Source organism: Pygocentrus nattereri, chromosome 7 (assembly GCF_015220715.1).
Source record: "Pygocentrus nattereri isolate fPygNat1 chromosome 7, fPygNat1.pri, whole genome shotgun sequence".
Taxonomy (NCBI): Eukaryota; Metazoa; Chordata; class Actinopteri; order Characiformes; family Serrasalmidae; genus Pygocentrus; species Pygocentrus nattereri.
The window spans coordinates 29305681-29321027 of NC_051217.1; the positions used below are offsets into that span (position 1 = coordinate 29305681).

The window sequence follows — 15347 nt, forward strand, 5'->3', positions numbered from 1 at the left end:
TAAAGCTCAACACCGGGCTACAAAACAACATCAGATGCCGATAAACTGGGAAAAAAACTTTTCGTTCAAGTGGCAAGAGAAAAATATTTGTTTGTTTGTGCTCTCGTCATAGAAAAAAGAAAAAAAACAGAGGCTCTCAGCAGACGCGATTTATTTTTGTGGATTCTGACGTCAATCAGATGCACGTTCCATTCACCGAGGAAAAAAAAGAGAGAAAGGCAGAGAGAGAGAAAGGGAGAGAGAGAGAGAGAGAGAGAGAGAGAGAGTGCGCGAGAGGGAAGTTATTTATAACCTCAGCGTCTCGCTGTGGTTCTTGAGTGCGCAAAGAGGAATGTGAGCGACTGGACTGATCTCCAGCGCGGCGCTGCTGGTGCGCCATGGTGCTTCCATGCAGCTAAAATAGGACAGCTCTACCGGGGCCGTGCGCAGCGACCGCGGGCTCTGCGAGGATGAACACGCTGCCTCACAGTTCCTGAAGAACACAGGAGCGCATTTCAGAGACGCGGCGTTTGGATTCATCCTGCCATGACAAAGCCCTCTCCACGCCAGGTAAGGCAGCTCCGCACCGCCCACACGACCAAGTCGCAAACGGAGGCACACTTGGCTGTTTCTCGCGGTCGTTCTCTGTGCGCGCGCTGGGTGCCTTCCATAGTGTCACGTCTTTAGAAATGTAGTCTTCGGGTGAACTTCATGGTAGGTGGTCGAGACGCAGGTATGTGTGAACTGAAAGCAGGCAGAAGACACTGGGATGGTGTTTAAACCAAACCGAACAAGCAGCACACTAGTCTCAGCTGGTCACCCTGCATGGTTTTGCTGGTTGACGACAATACCAGCATCCAAAACATAACATATGCTGGTTTTGGTGGTGACCATTGCTGCTGACCGTTATTCCAGCACCCAGAACACAACATGTTATTGCTGTTGGGACGTCGTCTCTGCATTTTTGACCTAATTCAAAATCACCATCGGAATCCACGGCGAATCGTGTCTCTATTAACTTCCATTAAAAGTTAAAAACGTTTTTTTTTCTTCTTCCGTAAAGTTTCGAGATTTTGTTCCCACAGCGGCGATGATCTGGCTTTACTGGTGACCACTGACGCGGGTCTGTGCTGTTTTTCTCTAGCAGGGAAGTAACGCGACTCCGTCAGAGAAATGAAGAGGAGTGAAGGAGAAGGAAAGAAAGCTGTGCTGCCATTATGGAGCGCGCTTCGTCCACTTCGAACGCGCGGCGATCAGCACCGCGGACAGTGACACGCTCTCCTGTCACACCGCTGACACTGTAGAAGAGCAGCTCAGCGGAGTCACACAGGCCGGTTCGCCTCGTCCGTTTTTCATCACTTTGTCAGCTGCAATTATCTTTTCATTCCTCGAATGCGCTCAGAAAACAAGCCTTTAGAGGCGTTTCATGCTCAGACATCTGCTTCCTATCCCCACCACTGTGATCGGTACTGACTCGGTAAGTTTATCTAGAACGGAGAATCTCACATCAACCCATTCTGAATGACTTTGCGTGCACCTGAACCCTTACATTATCTTAATATGCTCATTTTATGCTGTATATTTGAGTACAGTGCTAAAGTTAATGTACAGCGAGTGGATGAATCCATAAAAGAGGCGATATTGTACGTCAAACACATATTTTAAGGATATTTTACACACATTTCAGCCTTTTTGACGGGTAAATGTATGTAACATACTTTGTAATACATAATTAGAGCTGACACTGGACGTTATATATCAGAGACAATAGAAAATCATAGGCTGTTCGCCTGTAAACGCAGATAAACAGCGGTTCAGAAGCCCAAAGAAGGTAATAGCATCGTCTGTTTTCAGTGTGAGTGTACCTGGCTTGTTTACTCTCTTATTTTAAGTCAGGCGTCTCAATCAGCTCCTTCCACACCTGAGCTGTCTGACAAGGCAATGTCCTTTTACTTAATAAGTCATTCCTGCGCATTTAGGCTGCCACCTGGTGGTCCTTGAAGAGCACAAGCTGATGATTGCCACATTTGTCTTATTTTCTTAGGTGATATCAGCAGCACATTTAGCCCAGACTCTTTTAAAAGCAGTGCCACAGGAGAAGCAGTTTTAATAAACATTTTTGCAAATGAGACATGAGAGCTAGAAGAAAAATGTAATGAACCTACATATAAAATAAATGTTTTAGGAAGGCCCTAAATTGGTACACAATCTTTCCATTAGGTGAGGATTCTTTAAAGCTTTTAAAGGTTCTTCACGCTATTTTTTTTTCAAACATAGGGAACCAAAAGTGGTTCTTCTATGGCATTGCCCAAAAATCTCTTTGAGGCATCTATTTTTATCATTATTGTTTTATTTTATTTCACATAACCTTTTGCCATCAGCTATATTTTAGATGATGAAGTGAGTGGTAGATTTTGGGAAATTTAAAGAAATAGTTCTGTGAAAAATCTCATTTCTCACAGTTTTCCACTTATGTAGTCTCCCACATGTAGTCGGTCAGTCAATACATGTTTGGTGTCCAAATTCTTCTTCTTCAGTTTAGCACTTGAGCTATGAGGCTAGCATTGCTAACAAATACTACAAGTCAGTAGACACCCAAATCTTTTCTGTAATTTGCACCCCCAAAACGTCTCTCAGCCGACTATTACTACATCCAGGTCTTTATTAATGTCACACAGTCTTTGTGTGTTTTAGGACACAGTAAAAATGACTCGACGTTTTAACTTTGAAAAGTAAATGGCTGCCTTGAAATTTAGAGTTTCTAATAGTAAATGAACAGAGCGACAATCTGTGATTTACATTCTGTTAACGGATTATTTGAAGTTCAGTGAATGCAAAATTTGCAAAAAGTCAACAAGATTACTTCCTTTTTCAGATTATGTCTTTCGTTTCTGTCACTTCTTTTAATAAATAAACATCTTACTTTTTGAAATCAAGACATGTATTTATAAAAGAAACAATAGAAATTTTGAATGTAGCCTAGTGTCCATGTGCCTGTATGACATGCACGCACTCATAGGGGTGTCAGATTCTGTGAGGGAGTTCAACATCTGTTGTCCAAAATGGATGTAGGTCCTTAATGCAAACCTAAATGGCATCTGAAAGGGTTGAGAGCAGTTCATGATATATCTGTGGAGAAGATGTGGGTGACTATTGACTTGTGTTTAATAGCACTTCACTATTGACTAGTGTTTGTTAGCAACATTAGTCTTGTAGCTCCAGCGCTAAACTAAAGAACCAAAATGTGTACATGAACATGTCTTGACTGATTGACTATCTGGGGTAAGCTGAAAATTGTGTACCAATCCTTTAAGTAGTCATCTGTGACTGCCTTGCAGGACTGAGGCTGAATTGTGGCCAGTCTGGGGTGATGGCTGATATCCTGGAGCTGCGGACGGATGGGAACTCCTTGCTCAAGGCAGTTTGGCTCCGGCGTCTACGACTCACAAGGCTCCTGCTAGAAGGGGGAGCTTACATAAATGAGAGTAATGACCGTGGGGAAACACCCCTCATGGTGGCCTGTATGTCCAAACACTCTGACCCACAGAGTGTCAGCAAAGCCAAGCTGGTCAAGTACCTTCTGGACAACAAGGCTGACCCCAACATTCAGGACAAGGCAGGCAGGACAGCGCTCATGCATGCCTGTAGTCAAAGGGCCGGACATGAGGTGGTGTCTCTTCTCCTGACCAATGGGGCAGATCCCAGCCTGGAGGACCGCAGTGGATCATCTGCCTTGGTCTACGCTGTCAATGCAGATGACAAAGAAACCCTCAAAGTGCTTCTGGATGCCTGTAAAGCTAAGGGCAAGGAAGTCATTATTATCACCACAGACAAGTCACCCTCGGGCACCAAAACCACCAAACAGTACCTGAATGTTCCCCCCTCCCCAGAACTGGACGAAAGATGCTCTCCTGTCCCATGTGCCTCACCTTCAGACATCAACCTTCACACCTCTCTGACCCCCAGCAAAGAAGAGGAAACAGAGGAAAAAGACACTGTCTTTAATTTTCAAAGCAAGTGGAAGTCATCCTCCAGCACAGCCTCCAAGCTTCCCAATGGGCCTACTTCTCCTACACGGAAACCTGTGAACCCCAAGCGAGCTCGCCTCCCACAGTTGAAGCGCCTGCAGTCCGAGCCCTGGGGGCTGATTGCACCGTCTGTGCTGGCTGCCACCCAAGAGGAGAGTAAGAGAGCCAACAGTGATGAGGATGTCGTCACTGGTGTCAATGGACTGACTCTGTCCAAGAGAGCCCCTCTGTCTCGGCACAACAGTGTGGATGGAAAAGAGATCATGTTCCCCTTAGTGGGTGATCAGTCCACCAAAATCTCCCCTACTTCATCCCTCCCTCCATCTTCCAAGGTCTCTTACGATAGATCTCTAGGACAACATCAGCAACTGGCACGCCGTAGCACAGTCCCAACTGAGCAAGAGGGTTCTGTGGGAACCACTGGGCCAATTGGCCTCAGAGACACAGTGCACCGGAGGAGACTAGGAAATGACCAGTATGACTCAGACTCCCAGCTGTACTCAGAGTCTGGAATGCTGGACTCCCCCAAGATCCCCCTGGAGAGGAGAAAGCTCAACACTTCACCACTGGCTATGCTTACAGGTTCACGTGAGTCCCTGGATAGCAACACCAGCACTTCCTCTCCAAGCACGGCAAGACGGCGAGCACCGGGGCTACTGGAGCGGCGTGGGTCAGGGACTCTGCTGCTGGACTACATCTCCCACACTCGCCCTGGCCACCTGCCCCCCCTTAATGTCAACCCTAACCCCCCTATCCCTGACATAGGTGCCAGCAGCAAGCCCTCATCCCCACTCGCAGCAGGATTTCGTTCCATAGCTCCTGTAGCACCAAACTCACCAAAGAGAGGCAATCTCAGGATGAAGAAGAAACTGGTTAGAAGGCACTCTATGCAAGTGGAGCAGATGAAGCAGCTTTCAGACTTCGAGGAGCTCAGCCATCAGTGATGGGAATCAGCACATGCAGATGTAGCAACTCCCACATTAAGAAAAGCAAGTCAGTGATCAGACATGTGGAAATAGTACCCATAATTGTGTTCAGAAGTAGTTACAATTGATTGTAGCCATTACATTCAAGCATAGAGACCCTCCATGCACAAAGGAGAGTCAGATGTGCCAGTCATAACTTACCACTGAATTAGAAAAAGAACAGGAAGAAATGTCATAATCTCATTCAACAATGTAACAAGTTCAATATACACAAGTTTAATTCTCACATTAAAATATTTCAGAAAATGTCCTCATAAGCAGAGACATTCCATGTATGCAGTTTTCCACATTCATGCTGTGGCTGTGGGAGCAAAAACATGTCTCTCCATTTTTGTCATTTTCCAATTTTTCACAGAATTTAGAAATGCCTGCTGTCCTTTACAGTGCATTCAGATCACTTCATAATGCATTCAAATCACCTTACAATGCATTCAAATGTGTTCAACCACAAATACCAATTCTTCAACAACAAAGACGTTTTCAATTTGCAGTTTGCCAAAAACACTGAATTGGTCTTTTAGAGAGCAGGTGAGATTATACACATGCTCACAGTGATTGAGTCCGACAGCTCGACTACTGCTGCTTCTGGGAGACGACTCTTCGCCTGTAAACAAAAGCAGAGACAGAATCTTCTGTCAAGACTTCAAAGTCTAGACGACTCTGTGTGAGACTTATTAAAGGCAGCAGAGGAGGGCAATTGTGAAAGTAGACTGTCAGACACAGCAGAGAGGTCACCACATAATGCCCTTTAAAGCAGAGAATCCTGTTGGCTTCTAGTGACAAAGTTGCAAGTTCTTTGAACAAATTAAATTGAAAATAGTAGAACAAATTGCTGCTGACCACTAACATCACTATTGTGCAGGCATGTGATAAAGAAAGACATTCATTATAAATATGTACAAAGTGTTGTCATTTGGACAAGACCATGATGAGAAATTGACCATAATTGAGATAACAATCGCTGAATCTGTCTTGGAAGTGACAGAAATCAAGCATTGGGTGCAATAATACATGCAACATCACGACTTACTCCTTAATGCAAGGATGGCTCGTCCGTGAAGTCAGTAAGTTGACTTGTGGAACCTTTTGTCTTCACAAATATAGTATGTTGTTTTATTTCATAAGGAGTTCCATAACTCTTGTGTGAAAAATTGAATGTTGTAGCTAATTAGTATATAGTGCCTTTGGAGGAGGGGAAAAATCTTTCTGTCCCACAGCAGCTCCCAAGTTACTGGAGCTATGAAACACAATCCTAGAGAAACTTGCTGAACATAAAAGACATATATAGTATAGAAGGCCATAGTATATTTGTTATATGATCCAAGTCTGTAGCGAAACATGCCATTTGATGCCAATGATCACTGTATAGTAGTGGCTCTCAAGGCCTGTGCTGGGGGACTCCTACAGCAGCGTTTTTCCTGCTCTTCAATCACACCTGATTCTACTCATCAGCTAATTATCAAGCCCTTCACAAGCTCAATCAGGTGTGGTAAAGCAGCAAGAAGACAAAGTTGCATTGTCAAGAGGTCCCACAAGACTGGTGCTGAGAAGTACTTCTGTACAGAACGTCCATGTAAATTTAATCCCTTTTGTCAGCCAACGTAATATGATAGAACAGATGTGCCCATGTAACTTTTTTGTGCAATTGCAAAGTGCTTTAGTTCACTTGCTGCTATAATGTCTCGTAGCTGCTCCACTGACTTAGTTCCTGAGTTGTTTTAGGGCTGGTATTGGAATAAATGTTGTGTATCGTGAGAGTTAGCTGGCTAACTCTTTGTGTATTGAAAACACTCAAAAGTTTTGAAAAATCTGGATTGAAAAAGCAATCAGATCAGTGCTCCTCAATTTCCGAGTACAATTCAGCCCATTTATTCTCACGCTACTGTTCAAAAGATTGGAATCAATGTCTTTTAAACATCTACGATCAAATGCATAAGTTTGCACCCTTGGTCATTCAAAATGTTTTGTTGAAGTGAAAATAAGTTAAAACATCCTCTATAGAGATCATGCTTTAATTTTAATGCACAATTAATGCACAATTACTTTTTATTTGCTGAACCTAAAAGAAAAAAACACAAAATGTGATCTGTGCAGATGGCACATTTTATTATTTATGTCTTAGCCAGCAAATAAACAGAAACTGTACACTACAATTAGCAGAAAAATGCCATATTTAAATTTGTTTTCTCATGTGTTAACTTATTTTCACTTAGAAAGTCAACAAAATGTAATTTGATCAGGGTGTTCTAACTTTTGCACACAACTGTAACATGTGAAGCTGTGGACAAATGTTAGCTATATGTAATAAATAATAATAAGCTGTAGTTTATTCTATAACGACTGAGAAAGCTGAATAACATTAAGTTGTATTAAAATATTAAGTAATAACAAGATTAAGTCACTAAAAAGAATTAGTGAACAAATCTAGGGTGAATAACTTGACAAGAATTAAATTCTGAAGTAAATAATTAAACTACAGAATTTGAAATATTTAGCATGAGCAAAATGGGTTCTGTATAATACCAAAAAAAGGTTCAATGGTTTGTAACAATAGTGGAGCACTTTTTATAAGTGTCTTTACAGAACCATATAAAACAGATTCTCCATCGTGGAGAAGAACCATTTAACCACGCTAAGAGCCAATTAAGCCTTCAAATACTTCTTTGAGTTGTGATGGTTCTATATATATAAGTATATCCTTTGTGAAAGAACCTTTAAAGTAACACTTTTTCAAGTTGTATATTTACTAGAAATCATTGAAATATTTAATAAAATAAAAACAGCTTTTGGTGTCTCTTTTAGAACATTTCAATCCATGTTGTGTATGATATTACAGTATATAAAGTAACCCAAAATATTAGTGTAACAAGTGATTCCAAACTTTTGAATGGTAGTGTACATTTTTTACTACAAACAAACAAGGTTTCTAAAATGATCAAAATGAAAATTGCATAAACTGAGTAGAACTGAGTTAATCTTGCTTTATAGAGTTTTATCTTTGTAAACTTTAGATCTGGAATTGGGGTTTTTAAATGTGAAAAGAAATGAAATATATCAGCAAAAAAAGGAGATTTACTTATATAGATGCTTATAGGTTCAAATGAGAGAATATATGGCCACTGATGATGTGTTACAGATAACAGATGGCTGTAAACATTTGCAACTCTGAAAGGCATCGCTGTTCACAGAGAAATGTAACTCTTAACTTTAGTTCATGTTAGTTATTAAGTCTATGTGAGCACATGGATACAAACACGGTTACCACATACATGAAACTGTGAAACATGCCATTGATTGTGAGGCCGATGTTTACATTGTATGATGCATAGTATTTTTGTATGTAGTACTCTGTATATTTTGAATAAATGTCTGCAACATTTTTTCCTTTGTCTCTTTTTTCTGAATCCAAATACAACAAAGAGTGCCCTGTTTGACAGAAATGTCAAATGCTATAGCTGTCAGTGGTATGTGATGACACAGCGAATTAAACATGGATTATAATGTTCTCTCATTGTTGCTAGATTCTATTACACCAGAACCTCAAAAGAAGCATAATAAAACAACAAAGCAAACGAGACTGACCTTGGACCTCAAGTAAAACAGCTACAAATCTGACACTGTGTCATAATAATAAAAACTAGATGTGCATTTCCTGAAGGAATTGCAAGAGTGCTTGATAAGAGCTGCAAGCGTGTGTGTGTTTGTGTGTGTTTTTGTGTAGGTGAACAACACCTCCTTAGGTATGTGTCTGTGTGGTGTGTGTGAGAGGGAGAGATGTATGTGTTTGAGGGGGGAGGGGAGAGTCATTCAAATTAACTGTCACTCTGTTATTATGCAGCTCTTAGTGGAGAAGCATTGTTTGAGTCCGATTTGCACCCTCTGAACAGACAGTCATAACTCGGGAAATGTTTACTCTTTCGCTTAACCAGATAGATGTTGTGAGATAAGACCCCTTGAGGATTATTTTGGTCTAATGTTGTGTGTATTGAGAAGAAAATTTCTGAGTTATGACAAGTTAAACACAGGGAAAATCTTGAAATAAGCAGATTCTGATTTTGAGAAATTTACATGGGAGTGAAAGGGGTAGTTTTATGTGCCTAGTGCCAAATGCTCATAACTCTAAAGCTAATTGATAAAATGATGAGATATTTTGAGGTTTCAGAAAGCACAAGTTTCTCTACCATTTAAAACTGCAATAGAGTTTCTAGGTGAAAGTTGAAGGATTTTAAAGCAGATTCCCTGCGTGATCAGCTGTGTCTGTGAGACTGAGTGGCCTGCTGTGACATCATCAGTTAGAATTTGAAGTTCTGAACATTCCGCCATTCATTCTTATGGGAGCTTTTTAATTTTTAAACTTAATTTTATTAAAAACTACCAATCTGATCGACTCCAAAAATACATAGCACAAGTCACAGTGCCGAGACCTTCGAAACGCAGTTTGAATGGAGTCTGTACGTTAAGTGGTTCTGTATTAATCGCAGAAAAGTGTGGAAGAAGAATAAGAAGTGTGAGAGATAAAAATAGAGTGCTTTTTCAAGCACTCTAATAATATAAAAATGTCCCTAAGGATGTACCTTATAATATAAAAGTCACCTCCCTTATTAATCGATTGTTATTTAAGAATAAAATTTGTACATTTACAGCATAGATTGAAATGTAGTACACTTGATGCCAAAAATGCAAACCGGTGGTTTATTAATAACCTTTATAATTGTAATGTCATGGGGCAATGATGAGGCAGACACATATGAGAAGAGAAACAAGATTTATTAGGGGCAAATCCATATTCAGGGTCAAAACGGTCCAGGGTCAGAGAGCCAACACGGATAGATGGAAGAATAGACATAACAAAAAGGAAAACAGACTAAACAAACAACAGAGGCCAGTAGAACAAAACAATGCAAATAATACAATACATACAATACAAAGACCAGCAAACAACTAGGGAAAAACACAGGGCTTAAATGCAGGAACAGGTTAACGAGACACAGGTGGTTAATAAGAGGGTTTACAAGACAGGGCAGAATCTAGAAACAAGAGGGCAGGACAGGGAAGAATCAAAACAGAGAAAGCACATGGACAAGACCAGAAGATAAACACAAGCACATGGAAAATTGGGGAGGGGCCAATCTTGACAATAACAATTCAGATTTTGTCATTTTATTCATAATTCAAAATTTTGGGCGCTATTATTTATTATGTTGTAAATATGTAAGTTGTGGTATAATTTAGATGATTTATATTCAACTCTTGTCACAAGATTTGTTGCTTTTTTTTCAACATGAGACATTCTGGATATTCATTTTTAACTCCCTTCTAAATGTTAATAACATCAAACATTTCTTAATTTTTACTGCTTTCTACAAATTGTTTACAACATATATGGTATTACAATAATTTTTACATTTATCTGCATTTTTCAGCAAGACAATGTAAAACTGCATTCTACATGTATCTGGGTGCTAAACTGGCCTGCCTGCAGTCTAGACCTGTCACCACTGAAAACATTTGGTGCATTATGAAATGAAAAATATGACAAAGAAGACCCTGAACAGTTGAGCAACTGAAATCCTATTTCAAGTAAGTATTTTTCTTTCAAATCTACAACAGTTGGTCTCCTCAGTTCTCAAACCCTTACAGAGTGTTGTTAAAAGAAGAGCTGATAAAACACAGTGGTAAACATGCCCCTGTCCTAACTTGTTTAAAATGCGTTTTTGACATCAAATTCAAAATGGGCATATATTTTTCAAAAAGTCTCAGTTTCAACAATTGATTTGTTCTGTTTGTACTGTTTTCAATGAAATTTCTTTTCAAATCATTGCATTTTGTTTTTATTTACATTTTGCACAGTGTCCCAACTTTTTTGGAAATGGGGTTGTATTAAAAAGTCATTCCAAGCTTTTGAACTCTGGTGTGTATGAAATTATGTCCTTCATCTTTGTTAATCTCTAAGAAAGAGAATCAATAAATGAATAAATGCCTGAAACGGAAACAGCCGGGTCCCTTGAAAGGAATGATTAGTTACTGAGGAATAATTTAAAAATATGAAAGGGTCTTTATAACAGTTTGGAAAGAGACTCGTCATTCCCTGTGAATAACCTGTTGTGGCCTGTAAACCAAACAAAGACATACAGTTCTAAATACAGCTGCAAAAGTGATCTCAACAAATGAAAACATCTGGTCAATATTTCTATTTCTCATTATGAGATTATTGTAAGAACATAAACTTATTCAATTAAAAGTCATTTTAATGCACAGATCATTTTAGCAGATACTTTTGCTTGTTTCAAGATGTAACAGAGATAATCCCAGTTGTTTGGAGAAATGATAGAATAAGACAATTTTACTATATTACAACAAAATGTCTAGAAATACGTTAAATAATGAGAAATATCAGATACATTAACTAATGTTTTTCTGTGGCCCTTCTTTCTGCAGAATAGAAATGAAGTGGCATGTTTTAAATACAATAAAATATAAGATTTTTCCCTATAACTCTGTGATCAGATCAACTAGGACACCACTGACTCACGGTGTGTAAAATACTGCAACTTTGCTTTGGGCTGCTAGTGAGCAATGGGGGTAAAGTTGAAAGGGTGAGAATTCTCACCTCTCCACAAAGATGGCCATGCCATGATAAAACAGACAGCTGCAGCTTTATTGATATCAAACATTAGTGAACAACCTCCACACTAAAAGCAGCATTAAAATATTTTTTAAATAAATACTGACTTCTTACCTTCTTACATTTTTCATTCATCAAGTTACAAACAATGTAAATGTACCTCAAAGGTACAACAATGGTTGAAAGGTCCAACTGTGTATCTTTCCAGTGGAAAAGCATATATTTGTATCTTTTCATCACCTAATACTTTAAAACAGAGCAATAAAGTAAAAAGCCTGGAGACGAGATGAGGTGCAGCACCCCAGTGACAAGATGGGTCCTGCTCCAGTGACAGTTTTGTACCTTTATTTCTGAGAGTATACAAAGTTTAACTGATGGACCTCCTCCAACACAGGCAGAAACTGCATTCAGTGGCCACTGTGAAAAGGGGTTGAGATGATTTCAGATATATCTTTTGCCGTGCGCATGTGTGAATCGGCTGTCTTTTTTAACTAGACGAATTCTCTGACAGCCAAGTAGAGGAGCAGTCACCACTTTTATGAGCCCAGTTGAAAATACTGATATGTGACATGAAGGCAGATTTCTCTGCAAGATTCAGAACCAATTAGTCTGCAAAAATTGCTCAAACAAAGCACTCTCATTACATTACATCTAATTTAAATTTCACTACATTAATGGTCTATTGCCAATGTCCTGGCTGAGTAACCATGCATACTGCTGGTCCGTTTCAAAGGACTCTCACATATCAGTTAATGCGCTATCACAGATAAGGAATATTAATTTTACTTAATCATCTGTGCCCAGTGTTTTGGCACAGCTGAGCCTCAAACCTGAATGCCAGCTGTAAAGTGCTGGAATGGTGAGCAGAGCTTTATTAGGTGCACCCTCGGGAGACTTGCATTCATTTCTAATAATAAAAGTCATTACAGGTCAGTGTTGACTTGGCAGCTGTGCTAGCCATCTCCCATCATTGCTAAGCTAAATAAAGTACTTGGGTACTTTGAGAACTTTCAGGTCACCCGCCTTCTAAACATAACCATCAGCTCATTGCAAAAATAATGAGGCAGCAAAGGTTTTAGCTGATTTTTGTAGGCTGACCTTAGAACTGAAAGGTTTGCTATGACGTTTTGGTCAAAATAGAGCAAAACAGCTGATTTAAACGTTCATTGTAGATAAATATACAGATACATTTGGAATTCCAAATGATCTGCTGTTAAGAGTCTTTGGAGCTTGAGCCAGAATACTGAGAAGTAATGATGAAGTACAGCAACACTTCTTGGACACTGTTAGAACTTAAAGTACTGCACAGGTACATTTCCCATTCATCAAGATACAATCAATGTAAATGTACCCTCAAATGTACAACAGTGGCTTTAAGGTACAAGTATGCACCTTAAATAAGATTTTCCCAGTGGAAAAGAACATATTTATACCTTTTCATAACCTAATGTTTTAAAACAGAACAATGAAAAAAAAAGCCTGGAGATGAGACAGGATGTGTGGAGTCAGTACAACTTAGAAAATATAATTTCATTAGATTATGGTACAATTATGTTCCTGACTAAAGGTGCTGAGATGCTTGAGGGTATCACCCCGGTGACAAGCGGGCTACTGCCCCAGAGACAGATTCACACCTTTGTTTCTGAGAGTGTACGTTTTGTCAGATGCAATTGTGTATTATAGTCATTTGGAACATATTTTAACATACATACTTCAACCAGAATCGCCACTGTTATTCTCTTCCGCAGTCTCTGACACCTTTACTGACCCAGGCCTATGGGACTCAAGGTGAGATGCTGAAAATGGGCTACACCAACATAATTTTACCCTTAGACATAATTTTAACCTACACACCAGGACATAACCACTTCCCACCAATTTCCTGTCAACTGTAATAAACAAGACATATAGTCTGACTACACTGACTGGCCACTTCATTAAGTAAGCTTACTTTTTCTACATTTGTTGTCTATCAGTTCTACTTACCATGCTGCTGGAGTGGCATAAAAAAGGCAGCACTGCCAACTCTCATGGCTTTGGCGTGAGACTCATGGTTCGGGCACAAGCTCTCACGCTGTGCCTCAAGCCAAACAACCAATGTGCTCAGAACAAACTTGTATCTTGACTAACTTTATGTTCTTTCTGCATCAGGCCATCGGACTGGTTCATAGCACATTAAAGGACAGTAGCTGAATCTTCGAGCCTGGAGCCTCGAAGAGAGTCTTCAGGAATGTGTACGTACAGTAAAAGGATTGTGGAAAAACAAAATCTCTTAATATGACCAGGGACATGAACTAAGAAGGTACAAAAGGTAAATAAAAAGTTTGATTTCAGATTAGCTTAAGCTTTAAGCAATTTGACAGGTAGGTTTACCAGCTAGCAAACACTGAAGGTAATATTTGTTGTAGGCTGTTGTAGGCAAACCAACAGAAAATAAAACCTAAAAGTGTAAAAATTACTTAATAAACACTAGAATGAAATGACTAAAGATTGTGTTTAATCTGCTCTCTGTGTGTCTTATTTATCTTAACAGTGCTGTGAGATAACAGCAGGCAAACAATCAATCAGTCAAACCCAAAGGATTTGGGTGGGCTCAGGACATTAACATTGTTTATGAAGCTGCTAATGTTCAAAACAAGCACTTTCTAAAATATTTGTTGTTTTTTTTTTTGCCATTATGGTGAACTATGAACAATTTTTTTATGAGTGCAAATATTTTTTATTGTGCAAAAAACTTTGTAGTGAATAAATTAACTGATACACCTTTTTCTTTCATTTATTCCTTTTCCATCCCTGTATTATTCCATAAACTGCTTTAATGTTCCATAATCGATTCATCTCCAGTTACCCTGTTTAAAAATAATTAATTAACCATTTAATAATTCATTTACACCTTTATTGTCCAATAAAAATGTTAGGAATCAGGTAATAGTTTAATTGATTTTATGTTGTTTCTTTCTCTCTTTCTCTTTCTCTTCTTGGTCCTCACTGATTACTGAAAGAACATAGGCCATAGAAGGAACTCTGATGCCACAATATATGTTATAAAAATCTGTCTCTACCAAACCTCAGCTAACGTGAAGGTTGAATACAGTGAACATGACAATACACAATACAGAGTCTGTAGCTTAAACTGAGCAGCTACTAGAACTAGACTGGTGCTTTGGTGCTTTTGGTACAGTGGTTGGTGGCCAATGGCTGGCTTCAATGAAGTCACGCAAGAGTTGCCATGGTGACGGTGGAGCTTGTGAAAATTAATTTTGAACTCGAGTTCTTACAATGCTATAACGCTTTGTACTTGTTATTTTTGTTGCACATGCCTAACTAGCTAACAGGTGTGGCAAGTAGCTTTACTAGCCATGGCATTTTTATCCCCCAAAATTTTAAATAAAGCAGAGTTTAGTTTGTGATTTTGTTATCTGGGCCATATTTTAGATCTAGTTGTACTGCACCACATTGTAAAAGTAGGTTAACTTGACTTACATGAGTGAATCTTATTTTGAAATAAATAATTTTGAAACTGAATTTAGTCAGAAACTAGTCAGAACACCAATTTGACTAGTCATAATTATCAACGAGTGACATTTCCATAATGTAGATCTGTAATATTTATTGTTACTATTAATAAATATATTGATATCTCTAATTACATTAAAGAGATCTGTAATTCAGTTTTGACTGGTAAAAATAGTACTTATATAAATATATAATATATAAATATAAATTTCA

The 15347-nt window shown here is 39.0% G+C and overlaps 1 protein-coding gene across 2 annotated transcripts; it reads left to right on the forward strand.

The window, feature by feature from the left end:
- Positions 1 to 240: 240 nt before the first annotated feature.
- Positions 241 to 7061, forward strand: ankrd34c (ankyrin repeat domain 34C). 2 transcript variants are annotated; one of them, XM_037539759.1, is made up of 3 exons: positions 241 to 549; positions 1124 to 1456; positions 3318 to 7061. In XM_037539759.1, exon 3 carries the CDS (start codon positions 3350 to 3352, stop codon positions 4949 to 4951), a length of 1602 nt encoding a protein of 533 aa, XP_037395656.1. In that variant the 5' UTR covers positions 241 to 549; positions 1124 to 1456; positions 3318 to 3349; the 3' UTR covers positions 4952 to 7061. The 2 variants fall into 2 exon arrangements, with proteins under 2 accessions (XP_037395656.1, XP_017566583.1); XM_017711094.2 differs by lacking the exon at positions 1124 to 1456 and having other exon boundaries at positions 242 to 549.
- Positions 7062 to 15347: the final 8286 nt, after the last annotated feature.